This window comes from Phaenicophaeus curvirostris, chromosome 2, assembly GCF_032191515.1.
Source record: "Phaenicophaeus curvirostris isolate KB17595 chromosome 2, BPBGC_Pcur_1.0, whole genome shotgun sequence".
Classification (NCBI taxonomy): domain Eukaryota; kingdom Metazoa; phylum Chordata; class Aves; order Cuculiformes; family Cuculidae; genus Phaenicophaeus; species Phaenicophaeus curvirostris.
Genome location: NC_091393.1, coordinates 80,478,016 through 80,497,854, shown reverse-complemented (window position 1 = coordinate 80,497,854; position 19,839 = coordinate 80,478,016). Strand labels below are relative to the sequence as shown.

General features: G+C 37.1%; 1 protein-coding gene across 1 annotated transcript in view; it reads right to left on the bottom strand.

The window, feature by feature from the left end:
• Window positions 1-19,839, bottom strand: part of SRBD1 (S1 RNA binding domain 1) — a 125,951-nt gene that overhangs the window by 55,425 nt on the left and 50,687 nt on the right. Inside the window, exon 17 of the mRNA XM_069852636.1 lies at window positions 8,477-8,568. Coding sequence (XP_069708737.1) covers window positions 8,477-8,568 — 92 coding nt within the window. The remainder of the gene's footprint in view (window positions 1-8,476; window positions 8,569-19,839) is intronic.

Here is a 19,839-nt window from a genome sequence, read left to right as displayed (position 1 = left end):
ACTCACACTTCAGCTATTTGACAAAACAAAACTGCCAGATAGTTATTTTTGCCTGTCAGCAATGAAGTGCAATGACAGTGTGGTGGGCAAAAAGCTTTAAGAGTTGTATGAACAACCCATGTCAGTCTGATCTTCACAGAAAATAAGGAATTGCATTAAAATGTTTTGTTTCCTGATGGCTAATGAGCAGATGTACCCTCATGAACTTGCAAACATATTTAATTATCTGGCTACTCCCATCTTAAGCACATCAAATCTCCCTTAATTCCGAACTGACAAATTTAAAACTGACTATTTTCCTCACTCATATATGTCATGTAACTTTGTTTTTACTAGTACTTTCTATAGCAAGTGATATCATTTTTTCACAGGGATTGAAAAAGACAGAATTTCCACTGCAGAATACTGTTAATAGTTTTCAAGCTAAATGTTTTCAGACTAAAGATGGAAAAAAGTGCCCACTCTCAACAGCGAGGGCAAAAACAATACAGCAGGCTTCCAACTATTTCTCTAGATGATATCTATACAAGGGCCATGTCAGCTGGCAGCCCTCAACAATCCAGAATGACTGCTAACTTCTAAATTAGACTATCTGCCTTCTTTCATTAACAGAATAGCTCTAAAGCAATCATTATGGCCCAAATCAGATGTGTACACTTTTTGGGGTGCAAGAGCAGCTAGAAAACTTGCAACTACATAAATTAAATTTATTAAAAACCGTATCAAGAACTTTACCTGCTGCCAACTTTATGTTCAGACAATTACATATCAAAATGTTCTCCTTTTGCACTGCTCTATAAGAGCCACACTATAAAGTAAAAGCTTAATGATTGTAGATAGGGAAAAAATGAACATACAAAGTTCTGCCAAATGCAGCACAAGAGACTGCCAGGAATAATTATGGGTGGAAGAAGGAAGAAAAAAAAAATCAATTCATTTTGGTTACAGTGGCACTGAAACATTGCTTGCCATGCAAGCAGAAACACTTTTTTTGGCCAAAAGCCCAAGATGATGGCATTCCTTTCTTTAAACACACAGGTTTTTATGTAAGGATAAAAACACGTCCCAGTCAGTAACTGTGACAGCTTAGCTGCTTCACATGAGTGGGAGCATTTGTTTATGTTTTGAAACAATGTGAAGCTTCTGGATGTGAAGGCAGTGGGTAGTTTTACAAATGTTTTATAACTAAATATATGGCAACCACAAGCTATTAGGCTATGATTAGTTCAACCTCAATTTTGTCATAAATGAGAACATTCTGTATTTTTATTATAAAACTTTAGTATTTTCTTCTTGCTGAGACATACTACTATAACATCTATGTAACTCACCCCTCCCTCCTATTTTCAATTAACCTTTGCACCTTAAAAGTCTGGGTTGAAACTTCAATGTCAATGAAAAAAAAATTACATATTAAGGTAATCACAGACTAACTTACAAATGCATGTGTAATTGGTGTCAACATATCATATCATGGTAGATATGGAAACATTACAACTTATTCAAATCCTTTTATAAAGCTTATTATTGTGTTCAAGATCAACTACTCTCCATGAGTATCTGCAATAATGTTTACTCAGTGATCGATTGTTCAGGTTTCCTGAGTCCTGGAAGCTGTCTATCCTGTTGACCTGAATTTCACCCTCCTTGCAAAAGATACAGTGAAACGTACAGTAGTCTTTTCATTAGGCATTCTTTCTCAGTAGGTCAGGATTTGTGACAGAATTTTGAATCCTCATATATCTTCTTGGTGGGTGTAAAGTATGCGATTTATTTTAAGCAACTGGTCAACAGCTGCATTTCATCCAAAATTCTTCTGTGGCAAGCGAGCAGGTTTTTGTTTTAAAAAGGTTACATTTTAGTTTACTTTTAACTCCATAAAACTGATAATCTGTTATTTGCCTAAGATTAATGAAATAATGAATCACAATGTTCTACTTATTTACTACAAAAATCTTTAAAAAGAGATTGCTTGAATACAAAAAGAAAGTAAGAAATACCTTTAGAGAGGAAAAAAAATTACAATGTAGCTTCCTAAAGTCAGTATTTTTTCATAGAAACACACTCTCAAGACCAATTTTCTCAGGTATTAGTAATTTCTGTATCACAGGATTGTAGCACTTTTTTAATCTTAGGTGAGAGCAGAGACATATTTGCATTTAATTGAAGCTTGATGTGATTTTTCTGTCACAAAAATAAGTTAAGTCTTACAGGATGGTATAAATTCAGAAAAATCTTTCCACATCTGCTCAGCTTAAAAGGTAGACAACATCAGTATGTTTTTGACATTCAGACCACTGGCACTAATTTTAACCGCATTACTATGCCATTGATCACTGCTACTATTAAAAATAAAAAAATACTTGAAGTTCAGTTACAAGAGTTGATACTAGAAGACAAAATTAACCTTTTTCTAAGTGATCAGACTGTCCTTTTCTATGCCTATTGTAAGAGAAGTAGCTTTGATGAGAAAAACATCATACTGCTATATTAAAAGCAAATCAAAACTCCTTGAATCAAAGGGAAACCTTGTACTCATTGTTTCTCTGGCTGCACCCTTCAAAGAAGCAAGAAAGCCTTCTAAGGAAAGAAGACACACACACACACAGAGTTTCATCCAGAGGAAGGGAAGTAAATCATTCTCATAACTCCTATGCTAAGGGAAATTGGCTTTCCCAGAGTCTGGACTACTGCTTTGCTTCTGGATATCACTTTTAGACAGGTCTAGTAGGGTATTTTCAGTTCATTCAGAAGCAGAGAAAATTATGTTCTGCAAATAAAAGGCCAAGTCCATCAGCTGAACTCAGATACATCTGGGATATAAGAAATAGATAAATAAGAGGAAGGCAAGGTGAAAACCACATCTTTCCCCAAAGTCTGCAAAGATTACAGCAGCAAAAACTATCATGTGTGCAGAGAATGATGCTCAGTTAAAAGCTATAAACACACATGAACAGAGCTCTTAGGATAGTGAAAATACTGATCCAAAACAGCCAGACAGAAGAGCCTCCACCTAGCTCAAAATAATCTCCTGTTTTAATTCTGTAATGTGGCAGAAACCTAGGGGAATGTAAGTGGGTCTTGATCTTCCAGATAAAGGAAGATCAAACTCCTCTACTCCAGCTTGAAAGGAATTAAAAGTGCTGATGAGCAGGGGGTTAATGATCATTTACCACATTTCACACATGCAACATATTTTGCACAGACTAGAAAACTTCAGATTCTTATCTAGAACAAAGTAGAGACTACAAACACCTCTAACACCCATGTAAGAACCTATTCAGCATTATGTCACAGGTTTTGGGCAATTCAACCCCATTCTTCTATTAAAATCCTGATGTAGGTATGCATGTCCATGCACAATTGTAGCAGGCCAAATAATTTCCAGATTATCTACAGTTAGGGACTGGTTTTTTTCCAAGTTATCCACAGATTCCCTATAACTTCTGTTTAAACTGTAGAGCCTAGCCCACACTTTGCAATGAGCTTCTGCTCATTGGTAGTAACTGGGTCCTGTGGGGAGAGAGGGAGCAAGCTCCTCTTTACCTGCCTACTGCTATTCACCCTCCAAAATTCACCATTTTGTTTTTAACCACAGCAAACATCCCTTCCAATAGCATAATTAAACTCTTTCTCAAATGCTAAAGTATACAGCAGATGAAAGCTGGATACAATTTCATTTTGTACTGCTATAATTGCAAACAACTTCACTAAACAGGCTGGCAAAACGTTTTGATGCATAATACATTGTTTACTGTCCTTTCTTCTAACTCTCTTTGAAAGCTTGTGGAACTTGCACCAATCCTCTGTGATTAGCTGTAGAAGGAAGCATCAACTTAGAAAGCAGTGCAAATGTTTTAACCGCAGGACTCCTGTCCAATAAAGTTTTTGAAAAATGACCTTCTCCCCTGAGTAGCCAGGGGGGAGTGGTGCTCTTTTAAGATGAAGAAATTAGCTCAAGTAGACATCAAGGCACTATGTCCCACACATCTAATCATCAAATTGTTTCACTTTCCTTAAGATAGAGTCAAAAGAAATTACTTTTTTTCCAATCTCTACCTTCTACTTGCTGGCCAATATGACAGCTCTGAACTGTATGTCTCTATCTTTAAAGGCACCCCAGGGAATATAACCCTGTAGCATGACAGTCTCAAAGTCTTAACAAGCCCCCAAAGCCTATAAGGCTTTCTTCTGCAAGGAAAAGTGCAAGTGGTGTGCTGAACTTTGAGTGTACAATAATCCAATATATTCTGCCCTGTGGAGAGAAGACAAGCAGATGGGATTTGACAATGCTAAGACAAACTGTGCTGTGTGACCTTTTGCTCTTTCAGGTTCTTCTTTACCCTCAGAAATCATCCTTTAGAAGCACAACAGTTACTATACTAGATCATACCTGTGCATGCAGCATGACTCACATGCTTGCCCTGTTAGTCTTCCAAATATTTGCCAAAAAGTAACTTTAGGGGATATTTTATCTACATTCATTGCTTTCCTAACTGGGTGACAACTATGTGGTCTTGATCAAGGACCCCAGGCTCTTGGAGTTTGAGAAGAAAATGAGCATTTCTTGGAGTTCCTGCCTTAGACAAGCCCAAGTGTGTTTCAGAACCTGAACACAGAACTGCAAATTAAGAACCAAATGCATTAAAGTACAGAAGTAAATCAGAGAGGCGCGAGATCTCCTCTAACAAGTGACCACAGAGATGTGATGTCTGAAAAGACTTAACTGCCTTTCCCACCTCATCCCATGTTTGAGGGATTCTATGTTTGTGTGCAAGTTTATAAATCAATTTAATGAAGAACACGAGGGGTTTTTTGTTGTTTAAATAGCGAAAGAAAGAAGAGAGAGCTTTTTTTTTAAAGCAGTCTTCTAAAAGTGAAAGATAATTCAGCAATTTAATGAAATGAAGGCATTTCTCATTCAATATAGAATCATTGAATCATAAGGTTGGAAAAGACATTTGACATCATAAATTCAAATCATACTTGTCCACTACTAGATCATATCCCTAAGCACTTAATCTACCCACCTTTTAAATACCTCCAAGGATGGTGACTCAATCACCTCCTTAGGCAGCCTGTTCCAGTGCTTGATAACCTCTTCTGAGAGGAAATTTTTCCTAATGTCCAATCTGAACTTCCCCCAAGGCAGCTTAAGGCCATTCCTTCTTGTCCCATCACCTATCACTTGGGTGAAGAGACCAACACCAATCTCTCTAAAACCTCCTTTAGGTAGTTGTAGCGAGCAATAAGGTCTCCTCTCAGCCTCCTCTTCTCAAGGCTAAACGACCCCAGTTCCCTCAACTGCTCCTCATAAGACTTGTTTTCCAGACCCTTCACCAGCTTTGTTGCCATTCTCCAAACATGCTCCAGGACCTCAATGTCTCTCTTGTAGAGAGGGGCCCAAAACTGAGCACAGGATTTGAGGTGCAGTCTCACCAGAGCCAAGTACTGGGGCAGAATCACTTCCCTGGTCCTGCTGGCCATGCTGTTTCTGATACTTTACTCAGACACAAGTAACCAGGCTTCATCAAGTTCTTTACTATCTGCTTAGTTGAGTCCCACTCCACAAGATTTTATAGGAGCTGGAGTAGCAGTAGAGAAGCTTCTGCACTTCTGTGTAATATTCAGATCTAGCGCTATAAAAATTTTGAAGAACCTGGTTCAACGTAAAGAATTTATATTAGGAGCCGAATCAGCCCAGTGCCAGAAAGAAGGTAGGCAGCCATCTCTAGAAGACAGTTCTAAACTGAGAGAGATCCCATCTCATTCTCTGCACTGTAGTTAGCAGCAAATGGTCTAAGAAATAAGCTTTTCTTTTTTTTTTTTTTTTCAAGCAGGTGCAATTTTGGCAAGAAGTTTTGCATGGATGACTAAAAAGACATTCCGCTATAGCTCATAGCTCATACATATACTATTAGTTTATAATGAGATATATCTCAATCTTTTGTTACAAATCCATGTCACCCATGACCTTCAAAGACAGCTCCAAGTAAAAAAAAATAATCAGTTGTGTTCTTGACTTAACTTTAATTAGCACCCTCAAGAAATGCCAAAGGTTACTGGCTTTCCCCCTGCACACAACACTCAGCCAAGAAGAAATTAATAAGGTAACATATTTACCAGGACTGATTTCTTCTGTTTCTCTGTATGAAGTGAAAACTTACTACAAACAGTTGCTAAACAGTACTGCAAACATGAGAGAGATCATATCACAAGATGTGAAAGTAACTTCTCGTAAAATATGCATTATTTGATAATTTACATCTACCTAATGAACAAAAATAGGTCTACCTGTGTAATACAAAAAAACCCCAAGCACTTCTATAAAGTTTGCATTGAGAAAATGTTAAAGTGGCAAACTGCGTTAAGATCACAGATAGCTCACATCAGTTGTACCTTTTATTTTAACTATAAATGTCACACTTCATCATGCAGCTGTCAGCTTCCTTTAATGTTCTAAACGCTATCATGTAAGCACAGAACCTGACATGATGTAACACAACAATTAAAATAAAAAGCAAGTCAGCTTTGACACCATGTCACTTTCCTGTTTGCTGCAAATTAAATGAAAATCAAAAGTACAAAAGTAAAAGCCAGTCAATAAAAAAAGTTTGCAAAAAACCCCAAACATCAGTTAATCTTTCCCTCTAATGTTATGCCACATTTTTATGTTCAGCTTTAAAAAAAAAAATATACACAGCTTTAGAGCAGCTAATTACAAACTGACACCAAAAGATGTCAAGAAGAAAGTCTAAAACATCTAGAAAGACTCTATAATAAACATACTTCTAGCTGTCAGTTTCACAACAGTCGACATCCACAGAACCAAGCAATTATTTTTCTACCCTTTTTCAATTTCTACCCATTCTGTGGTACTGCTGCAGCATGTTAAAATTGCTGATGCTTTTCAAACCAAATGCAACAGAGCTTAAGTCATGCATGAAGCAATTCCTAGTAATAACGGAGAAATTATGAACTCTAGCTAATTAATACTGAGATTGGTCATGTCTTACAGATTTGAATTTCATTGACTGTATTTGATGCACAGTGCTAAATAAGTTTCTGAAATGTTCAAAAATTAACTTCGGAAAAAAGGAAAATCATGTACATCAGAAAAACTATATTGTTAATTAGATTTCCTCCTCTTCAGTGTTTTTCTGTTCATTTACATCAACTCTAAACCCATATTTAATATATCAGCAACTTAAAAAGCTTTGGCATGAGGGAAAGTTAGTGGCATTTGCCACAAATGCAGAAATGCCACATGCCTAGTCTTCACTCTAGTCACACTATGACACATTCAAAACCTCTGTGGCCCACGGAAGAAATAATCACAACAGTCTTTTCACAGGCAGGGAGGAAAAAGTCAAGCAAAAAGCAGTGAGAGGGCTGTCCTGCAAAGAGAAGGGCTGATACAGACATTTAAAGAATATTCCTGCAAATAGTCACTTGAAATCTCAAGTTAACACAAATCCACTTAATGGAAAAAAGAGGAGAGGGGAACATGAGGAATTCTAGAAAGTTTTACCCCCAAGTACCATGTAACTTCAGAATTAGTGTCTGCTGATCTGCTTCTACACCTTACTAAGGATTTCCAAGCCAGTCACCTGCCAAAGTAACACTAAAATCAAGAACAGTATAATTTTAACTAGTAAAGACTTATACCTGAGTTACTGCATTTTCAAATATGCTATATTTGATTGAGTATGAAAGCAAATTGCAGGAAAGCAAACAAAAAACAGAGTAAGATAAAAAAATACAAAAGGACACACAAACCAAATCCATGAGTACAACTTGGATAACAATGAAGCTGCTAGGAATTTGATTTTTAAAGATTACTCTTTAACCAAACACTGAAAATAACGGGAGTGGCAACGCTTGTACATTTCTAAGAACTTGGGCTATATTATACCTCAGTGACATTTATGCTGGAGTAGATACTTTTCTAAAAAGCTAAGGCTAAATAGCATTTCCTGAGGACTATATTCAGTTACTTGAAGACTTGAAAGTAATCATAATGAATACACGCCTTTAAACAGTCTGTTCAATTCTTATTTTTTTTCCTAGCTCATAAAGCCTTTAATTATTGATAGAGACATTTGTGTGTGTACAAGGGACAAGAAAAGAGAGGGAAAGTCTAGCTCTGGTGGGATCAGACTAGTCCAACTGTGAAAGTCTGCCCAATTAATAGGTTACATTAATCCCTATAAATTCTCCTGTACCAGCCTATTGGAGGAATACATCCACATGGACCTTTACATTAAAGGCCTTGGTAGATGATGATGTCACTGATTTGCATACCTAGGACTTCAAATACAAAATCACAGAAGAATTAAAGTTTAGAAATAAAGCATCAAAACCCTTCACTTTTCATACTTTTTACTATTATTATACTTACACAGACTGTATTGTTTATAATAATGAGTCTTGAGCTCCCTGTTTAAATGGTGATAAAATTAAATACTCTTCATACCTGCACTTCTTAGGTTAGGGTCTAGGTCTGGCATTTCCTTGGCTGCTTCTGGACTGACACTGTAGATAGATGCTCCCGCTTCACTGACAATGCTGAAAAATAAAATGGCAAATAATCAAAACACCAAACAACTGAAGGATTTAGCAAGTGACTTCATTGACTATCTGAATTTTTTTTAAAGCATCAGGTTAGAAATATTTTGAATCAACTGAGTATGTATAAAAGACAACACAAAGGAAAAGATCTCTAAGCAAAAAAGTTCTCCCTAACTTGCAACATCCATTTTTTGTTTGTTCGTTTGTTTCAATTCTTGCCCTCTTGCAAGTACCTACTGTGCATGATATTGGCCCCTGTTGTAATCTTACAGCAGAGAAAATGAACATGAAAAACAAGCATTACCAGAAATAGACAAACCAGCTTCCATAAACAAAACAAAAACCTACCTGACAACTTCACTAAAAACATCTACACCAACTAAACTATTACATGAATCCAAGTCACAAGTGTGCACACACATTGTCTGAAGCTGGCTGCATAAAATACTCAGGGAAAAAACCCAACTTGATACAGGCTGAGCCACAGAGCTGCAGCTCGCTTCTCAGCAGCATTTAATATCGTCTTCTCACGGCTCTCACTGCCATCCCCAAAGAAAAACACAGCCTGCATGTCTTCAGTTACTTAAACTACAGTGTATGTATCCACCACACACCTCAAACTCATTCAGTAATGAAATCAAATCACAACACATAATTTAAAAACCCTCGAGTGCTCTAGTTCAACTCAAGAGAAAACGGCAATCAAGTATTCAAGTCTAAGGTTATTTTCAGCTGTGAAATTTTGACACCACTGAATTAACAGTATATTTCTTCAAATAACGTCAACAGACCTTGAATTTCAGGTTGATAATTAGGGTATCACACAGCTACTGCAGTGGAGAAGAATACTATCAGTTTTAGAACTACTTTTACTTTTACTATTCAACATGTAGAATAACCTTATCACTACAATAAGGGGGGAAACCACAATCCTTAAGAATCAAACCCTTCAATAAAAATTATACCTCTTATTTATATTATTTTAAAATTAAGCTATAAATTTTCCTTTTAAGAACACTTAATAGGTCAAATTTTTAAGTAAATAAACTGATATCCAGAACACCTTCCCCTTAGAGAAAGCTGTAGAATAGCTCAGAGATAATACACATTCTCATTCGATGTTCCAAGCATGTTAACAGTAAATACATACAGATATAAAAGGTATGAATTTCTTTCTGTTGTTTTTACAGACTCTGCTCCCTCCACCTCCCATCAAAACTGGAATTTGGTAGAGTGCAGTACACACAAGTCAGATATTATAGTTACTCAAAACTCAAAACAACATTTCAACATTACAGACAGACTAGATCTTTCAGTAAATACAGAGAATAAAATCCTGTTCTCTTTGTACTAGTATAACTGCAGACCCATTCAAATACCTAGTGTAACACAGCAAAGAAATTGCTCAAACCAGCTGAACGAGGCAAGTAAAAATTAAACTATTTACATAATTTTTTAAAATTATTCAGTGTTATGGATATTCCTTCACTACAAATGACATCTAGAAAACAGTCGCATAATAGAATTCAGAAATATGGCTGTATCATAAAAATCAAACTGCTGAAAAACAAAGATGTTGACAGAAGTCTCCGCAAAATGATTCTATTCTATTAACAGGTAGTTTAAAGAACAATGCAGCAGAATGTATTTCTTCACCTGTTCACATTTTATAAAGGCAGCATCTGTTAAAGTGCTCCCTTTTTGAATATTGCTTTCAAAAAACCCCACACTTTTGTACGTACTTCTAATGGCTTTTCACTAATAGCTCTTTGATCTTTATCTCCAAACAGATCCAAAATGGTATGTCTCACTCAATTTCTAAATTTAATACATTGATATTATACTGGAAAAAAACAAACCACAAAACAACACAACAAAAACAGTGTTTTGCACACTCTCATACAGTGCCGTACTATAAACTCTATCACTGTGCACTGCTTATTGCTTGATCCCTCCCAGTATTTTGTGCAGAGAAAAAAAAGTGACCTGGATGGGAATTTTAACCCACTTGACATTTCATTGATTCTCATTAATGCTACACGGACAATTTTCAGGAATGAAGTTTGCAACAATACTTGCATTATCCGATAGGATGTGAACTGTGCCAGTTAGGTAGTACAAAGACTCCTTCCTAAAATGAGTAAATAAAATCAAATAAAATTCAGGATGTGAGAAAGAAACATTCAAAAAGAACACATTTCCTTCCCTCTTGTGCAAGAACATTTATACACCAGTGCAAGGGGAGGGTAGAAGCGAGAAAACAAGATATAAAGCACGCTTTCAGAAGCAGCATACACTGGATATTTGACATCCACTCTGAAATGGTTTTGTAAACGCATGCAGTTATTCTATTAAGCATTCGGTGGAGCAGGCTTGGAAAATGAGGGGGAAGAATTTCCAGTCACGCAGAACCCCATACCACTGTGCCTAAGACAGTCACCCCAGACGGTAAATAAATTTGTTACCCAGAATAAACGTTCAGGGCCACAACCTGCAAGGAACCATCCTCTGGTCCATTCAACCATAGTCAACTGAGATTTTACAGACCTATCAGTGGCTGTCATGTGGTTTTATTTAGTTTGTTTTTAGCTACAGTGAGGCGGTTACTAATTTGACACTGGCACATACAATAAGAAAACATTTAGCTTGATCACAATACTAAGATTACAAATGAAATAGGTTTGGGGATTTTTTTGTTTGCAGTTGTTCTGGATTTTCCTTTTTGACTAGACAGGAGACAGGCACTTTGGTTCACAGAGATCTTGTTTGTGTGTTTTCCAAATTCTAATAATTCTCTTTAGAAGGTGGATACTATATAGGACTACTTAAACAAATTTAACATTGCAAAATGTTCTACATCATACTTCCAAGGAATATACATATTTTATGTCAGGGCACATTAAGACAAAACCAAACCTGCTCAAATCAGTAAGCCATAGAATTTTACTCCGAACTACTGCTGTACACACTGTTTTCTAACATTCCCCCGTCCCCCTTGGTAAAAACTGTATCAAAGAACCAGTGTATCTTCAGAACTGGAATTTACTTCTACTTGACTTTTTAAGCCATATAATGCATTAAACCAGAAAACTAAACTCTCCCACTAGACTCTCCCATTAAAAGAGATCCTTATTTCAGTATCTTCCTTAAGAGGGAAAATTCTTGCACTGAACAAATTCTTAACAGTTACAACATCATTAAAAAGTGATTTTACCATTTAAAGTCAAAATGTAGTAAGTAAATAAGCAAATGGTCATGATATGATGTGCCAATAGTACATGAATAGACAAGTTTCACAAACTGCTCTCTGAGTTAACAAAAAAGCAGGTAAGAAATCTGGGAGTATGTCTCTAATCTGTCTGCTTCCCACATTAGCCATCCCACAAGTTATTTTTTCTTAGGATCTATACCTGACTTTTAATTTTAATGTAAAGGTGCCCAAACCACAAAGCCGCTACACAATATTTCAGTTCACCCTTTTAAATTGTAGTAACAGGTTTGCTGCCTACTAGAAAGTAACTTTACGTTTACTGCACCCGTCTCATTCCCATTTGTTGATAGAGCTTTTAAGTGCCGGTAAACCGACATTAACTACATTCCACTAGCACCACCTGGTGGCCCCTCAGCTTTATGCTAGAGACCATGCCGAGTGTATTCCAAAGGCTTTAAGGAGCCTTTTAACATCTACTAAAACCAGTTATTTTTTTTACTTAGCTTAAATAAGTATTATATATTTGGTATACAAATATAATCTAAAGACCTGTTCAAAGCGTTCAGATTTTCTATCTCTTAATTTTCACAGGAAAAACTCCATTTCATTTTAAGGGTTAAAATAATATTGTAATACATTTTTTAAAAAATTAAAGCTATTACTTGCCTACAAAACTGCATAATACTAAAGATTAGATATAACAAACTAGAATTATCAACAGTTGTTTAAATATGTTAGTTTCATGTGCATAATGGTGGATTCTTTTCATATATATTAAGTTTTCACTGAAAAGCCTTTCAAAACTACGTGCAAAAAATTTAATGCAGGCATAACAAAAGAGATACGTCCAGCTAGAAGCTTCTAGGGTTCAAGATATATACAGCTTCCTGACATTTGCATGAACCTTACCAACATTTCAGACTATATTACTACACTGAAGTCATTTCCCCACAATCAAGTGCAACGCTGGATTAATCACCTACAGAGAAAGAAAAAGTAACATTATTCAACTTTATATAACTTACTGTTCCTACAATCTCCAAATCACTGATTTACAACTTGAAGCCTTTAAAATAACTTCTTAAGAAATAAAAGCAGTACAAAGAAGAGACCAGTGTCAATACTTAGAAGAAAATCATGGTCATTCTAAACACAAAAGGTTGAACATTTTTCAACCTCAAAGTGGGCCAGGCTTTCATATTTGCTTATAAAATTATGATCTGCCAAAATATAACTCCCTTCCCAATCAAAATTCAGCAATTGTGGTTAACCCAAGTTTTTACATACTGATAAATACATCCTTCATAAGCTTGTGGCAACAAAAGCTAAAGGCTACCACGAATGGCGGAAGTACAGAAGGGTCAAAGGATTATTCAATTCAGTATTACTTGCTAAAATAATTATCTTAAGAATCATCCAGGAGATGAAAATAAAATGAAATAAACCAGCAGAATATTTGCTAGAAAAGAATGTTACATTTAGAAGCCTGATTAGAATGCTAAAAGCTTGAATTACGTTGACAGATTCAGTGATTAAAAACAAACTGAGGAGGGGCAGGAAAGACTTAAGTACAGGTTCAAAAGAAGATTGGGCTATTTCATGAATAAGAAATCCACAGAAGTCATACCTAGTTTCAGAAGTTCCTAAAACCAGAAGTGGTTGAGCTATGAAAGTACTCAAGAAATAATATGTCTGCATCTGTTCTTAGAGTTCTCTCTAAATATCCGCTTTTGGCAACTAATGAAAACCACCTAGGGGAAGTCAATGAAACTCTTCACATAAAACATCAATAATCCCATTATCTGCATTTTGACTTGTGTCTCCCTCTTTCCTCTCCTGTTAAGCAGCATACTGCCCAGGGCAGAAGCAGCTTTGAGAGCCCTTCCAACCATACACCATTATCAACAGCAAGCTGCAGGTTTCTCTCTGTCACAGGCAGTTACCTGCCGCTCCCAGGGCACCATGTCCATCTCTGCGAGCACTCTAGTCCTTATACACTACACACAAAGCACAGCTCCTTCTGCTGAGGAGGTGATGAACACAGTTGATTGGAGACGGCAGTCCAGTGCAGGCTGAGTGAGACACTGTGATTTACTCAGCCATGCGCATCACCACAGGAACAATAGGATACCAGGCTTGACAGATCATGGCTCTGACTCAGCTAAGCCATTACTTTTTTTTCTTATGAGGAACATATGTCGTGAAAGTGCAAGAGAAAAAGGGTCTGATATATACTCAATAATGTATTCAAAAAATAAAAAGCCTAAGAAGAACTTAAAAGCCCACTCATTCTGACAGATAAGATGAAATTCAAAATCTGGTCTTTCCTCCACCTCCAATGACCTAGTGATATGGCAAAGGAAGATGTTAGGATCACAAAAAGAGATTACACTAGAACACAACCATTATTCAACAGAATCAAGCCAAAAATCAAACAATTCATCTGTGCTTTTAAATCATAGACTCATAGAATAACCAGGTTGGAAGAGACCCACCGGATCGAGTCCAACCATTCCTATCAAACACTAAACCATGCCCCTTAGGCACCTCGTCCACCCGTGCCTTAAACACCTCCAGGGAAGGTGACTCAACCACCTCCCTGGGCAGCCTGTTCCAGTGACCAATGACCCTTTCTGTGAAAAATTTTTTCCTAATGTCCAGCCTAAATCTCCCCTGGCGGAGCTTGAGGCCATTCCCTCTTGTCCTGTCCCCTGTCACTTACGAGAAGAGGCCAGCACCCTCCTCTCTACAACCTCCTTTCAAGGTAGTTATAGAGGGCAATGAGTTCTCCCCTCAGCCTCCTCTTCTCCAGGCTAAACAACCCCAGCTCTCTCAGCCGCTCCAAATAATCTAAGGATTTAGCTTTAAATTTTTACAATATCTAGAACTCTGGTGATACTGCAGTATTAAACGTATTTTCCAATAACAAAATATACTGTTAGTAATTTTCATCGTATTTCCATTTCTTCATTTGAAATTTCAAGTCACTACATAACATGCAAGTTTCTGCTTACATGGAAGCCCGCCTTTCAAAGTCAGCCACATTAGACAAGGAGTGTTTTAACTGTCTTTTGCAAAAGTACTACTGAAAAGCTCATAGAGACCGCCATTCAATTAGATTGGGGCAGGATGGGCAGTGGTGGTGAAATAAGTTTTAAAGAACAGTTCATGATCAGGAGCTCCCAAGCACACAGGAAGTTACATCCACAATGTGTCTTCAGACAGTCCAAATGATAAGCAATGATACAAACCCCACAGTGCCTTTCAGCCACGTTCTGTAAGTTTCCACGAGTAATATTAGGTAAAATTCTGTTTGAATTTGCAACAAAAAAGCCTGTGTTTCTACTCGTGTATGAATTAACTTGCTCAGTATTTTGCAAAGCTTACAATATACTATGCAAAGAAGAACACAATTTGTCCTGACCAACTCAACCTAATTTTTAAAAGTAAAACGATTAAACTCTTTCAAACCAGGAACACTGTCAAACAGCAAATTACACAGAACAATAGTACACCTTTCAGTCACAGAAACTACTTTTACAACAGGTTGCTGACCCAACAATAAAGAAGCACCTTATGAAGAAGCTTCTAAAATGACAGAATTTCAAGGCAATCATCCTTGCATTAGGGATTATTCCTCTCCTGTTCAGACACAAATGATTTTTAGCACCAGTCAAGCTGATGGCTTTTCTAATAGATAGCATAGATCTTTAGGACATACTGAGGAGAAAAGAATTAGGCTGCTTTTGTCAGTGTTTAGCAAGGTAATTTAATCACAGTTTCTACAATTGCTACAGATCACAAAGTAATCAAACATAATAAAAGATATTTGAAACATCAAGACAATTATGTTCTGAGCCATGCAACTCTGCTGCCTATTTGTTAGCAAAAAACAGGTTTCAATAACATGGGGGAAACAATTGCAGCATAGTATTTGAAAAGCTTCTCCATTAGAAAAGTTATTACTTTGGAAAATGCAGCCCAGTTCTACTAACTTCCAGATATGGATGAATGCAGAAAACATATCCAATAGAACACTTCAGTGATTACAGAATCAGAAGAGTTCAAAATTTTCTGATTTCAATTCCTCAACTACTATCATTCCCCTCCTGAAAAGTGGTGTGAATTTTTCTGCCACTAAAATGGCAAGACAATTGCTACTTGCAACAGAATAAAATAGGTTTGAGAATTATTGCAAGACATAACGATGAGTTATCATGCTCCAAATTCTTCTATATTGGATATAATTCTATGAACCCTAAATCAAAACCTACTTACCATACTAAACTAATAAAACTAACTGTATAGCAATGGTCTGAAATCCTTTATTCATCTGTGTTTGAACCATGCCCTCAGCGCATCCCTGTAAATGGAAGAATGATCAGATATCTGTCTTCATCTTGTCTGAAAACGATGACATTTTTCAGTAAGAAAAGGGTCCAAATGGCAGGTGTCAAAGAGCTTTAGCTTCACACGTGGTGCTAGGAGGCAGAAAAAACAACAGTAGCGTGTGGCCATGTCAGAGCTGCACAGAAGCTGCTGTACAAGTGCATATCTGAAAAGAGCAAACCTCATAGCCTGTTAAATCAATCTAGTGCCAGATGCTGTTATCAGAATAAAACTGGTGCTGCAGACTCATCCCCAGAAGAAATACACGTCCCCATCTCTGCAGCGAAAAGTGAAAGACCTAGGGTGGCAGGTCTCAAGAATGAAGGTGACAGTCACCTGCGACTGTCCTCACCACTTTCATTGACAGTTTCAGAAAACAGGTCCTGTCACTGCTCATAAAGCAGTTGGAGTTGAAGCTCCTTTCTGCTCTTGCAGACAGCTTTAAAATCTGAACTCCAGGTCCAAAATCTACTTTCAGGTTAACCAAGTGAAAAGCAGTTAAGTAATTTATTTTTACTTTAAACATTGTAGTACAGCAGGAACTTGAGAAAGAGAGCTCAGCTGCTGCTCTTCTCCCTGTTGCAGTAATGCCACAGACAGAAATTGTTGCGATATGGATAATGTTACAGACTACAATATTACATTAATGTAAGAGGACAAGTTTAAAATTAAAAAAACAACTTTATGTGATTAGAAATATGATATCATTAAAGTAACTCTAAGGATTACTGATAATTAAATACAATCAAATACGTTAAAAAGTTATCTATCTGTAACCAACATTAACATCAGAACAAAGGAAAGAAAAAAAAGGCTTCAGGACATTGGAGATTGAAAATCCTAGAGTCTCTGTTTAAAAATAAAATAGACATGAAAACAGGCATGGTCAAGACCACTCCTGCCAATACTCATACTGTTTTACCCAACTACCCCCATGATCTCAGAAGAACCAACCAAAAATGCAATCGAGAAAAAATACAGCCAAACACTGACAAGATTTTACCTAACCTCTTTTTAGCCACTGGAAGGGTGGAACAGGGAGACAAAGAAGTCACACTTCAAAAAGAAGAGAAACACCAGGTCATGTTAAACACTCACATTTCATATACTTACAGAGACTGTGGAAATGAAAATGCCTAGACACATACATTAAAAACATGGCATAATCCAAAACGAAGATGCTGCTGCCCCCTAAAAGCCTAGCAAAGCCATTCCACACTGAAGAGCTCAACGAGTGGCCTTACTTAGCTCTCCCAGTTCGCAAGAGCCTGGTGAAGCCAACAAGCCTAACAAAACCACAAAACATAGCAGACCAAAGGAAGCTGCAAGTCCCACACCAGAAGGCCATCACCAACACTGTCCTGCCAGCAGCTCTTTCTCAGCTCAGCCAAGCAGAAACTCCTGTGGTGTTTCATTCAGCCCATCTCCAGCCACACAGGATCTTGCAAGAGGTAAGAGTCGCTCTGGCTCCTTTTAGAAACAGCAAAGGCAACTGGTAAAACCCTGGAACCAAGCAGTTCATGTTCATGCATAGTTATTCCAGTTGGAGCATTATAAAGTAACAAGAACTAACGTTTTAGGAACAAATAAGACTTTAAAAAAAATATTCCTACCTACAAAGAAATACTTAGACTTTGCTAGTATAATATATATTTGGTCTTGTCACCAGCAGTTTATAATTAGGGAAACTGATGTCTAAAGCCTGTCTAATTTTCAAACCAAAACATTTCTCTGTTGCAGGCACTGTCCTACCTACAACACCACTCTTCTGTATGGGATGCAGCACACTTAAGACATAGATGATCCATTAAGAAAGTACATTAGGTTCTCCAGTGAATACAGACCTCTCAATCAGTTCATTTGTCAGTGAACTTCACAGAGCATTCAGATTTCGTCAAATAAAAACTGCATCAAAAAGTGTCACATGAGAACAGTCAGTCTAAAATTATCTAGAAAGGCTACAAAAACATGCTATTCAGTTGCAATAATTGCTCTCAGGAATCACTTTTATCTGGTATAACAGGCAACACAGATGCGGCAACTGTTGTAGCTAAATCACAGTTAGTTATGCCAGACCAAAGGCTGGAGCTCAGGGTCACATTAACTCACATGGAGACTTTGTCCCCAGAGTGAAGCATAACTGGACAAGACCACAACATATGGAGCAAAATGCCTCTTGGAGAACGGCACCTCCAGCAACTGTCATTTTCTTTAATGCTCACTCTGGGCAGCGGGGAGGCAGCTTAGCCAGCATGCAGCCTCCACAGTCTGAGTAGTGCAAAATTCTGACCTGTAGCTTTGGCTAAAATCAGATTTCATTCTATTTTTTATCCCCCTTTCTTACAATATCACTGATCTTAGTATTCAGTGTCTCTTTAGCAAGCTACCCTCTCCCCAGCACAGATTCACCAGGGAAAGCTGGAGTCAACTATACCCTCCTCAATCAGGAGCGCTCAATGCGATGTAGACGTAGACTCTGCAGCGGGTGAGGCAATCACTGATCCCCTGCTGCTATTCCTGCCTCTTGCCTCCCCATCCCCCTTAACATCTAGGCTGTATCTGACGACATCATTTTAAATATTTTTAAACTACAGATACTTCCTGGCACAGCTTGCTGAACTCTGAAGTACCCAGATTTTCCACACAGAGAAACTCAAAATAAATTAAGTATCCTAGAATCAGAACGATTGCTGGCAGGAAAACTTCTTTAAGATATTAACACTAAGGAGAAGTGTGACCACATCTTTCTAGCCGTGTCATTTCTTCCTACTTTACTTTCATTTGGAATTCAAGTAAAAATAAAAACAAACAAAAAAACTGTCTGCTTTAGCTCAGAGAATATACGTTTGCCTCCCGCATTCATTCTCTTGCTCAACATAGTGGAGATTAATGTTACGTAAAGCAAATCTGATCAAAATTATCTGCTATCTCAAAAATAATTTCTGCAAACTTAATCATCACAATGCTCTTACAGTTTCCCAAGGCCTCATTTGTTTTTCTTGTTTTGTTTCATTTTTTAATACAGAAAAAAAGTTTTATTTGGCACTATCCTAAAATTCAGTTTATGACTATTCAAAGCTGATGCTGATCAGAAATGAACTGTAGTATAATAGCATAAAAAGGATTATAGCAACAGATAGGAAAGAAAAAACAAAAGTTAGTTAAGAAAAAGACTAGGCTACTCATTCTTCAGAAAAAAGTAACATTTTTCATGCAGTACTTGAAATAAATCAAAATAAGCTTGCTTCACATTAACAAGCATATTTTAATAGCTCAGTTACTTTCCTCAGACAGATTTAAAGGTAAGAAGACATACTGTAGTGTCTGTAGTGCAAAATAACTACAATAGATCGAGTGCTCTATTATTAAATTATACATTTTCCTCCTTTCAGGCCTCGAGGGTTCTTTCATGTCGTCTCTGGTGCTCCTCATTGTCATAGTTTTAAATATTGTTATTTTACTGGTACCGTATGCAGCCACTGGGCATCTACAGTAAGGGATGCTAATCTGAAGCAAATGTATCTCCAAATGAAAGCAAGGCAAGCATTATGTGTATTATTGTTTATCCTTGAACCACTTAAAACAGTGGATACCTTCCCATTTTGTGTTACAAGCAGAAGTACGTATCAGTCTCAGTGAAAAAAGAAACCAAATGCCTAGAAATCTGA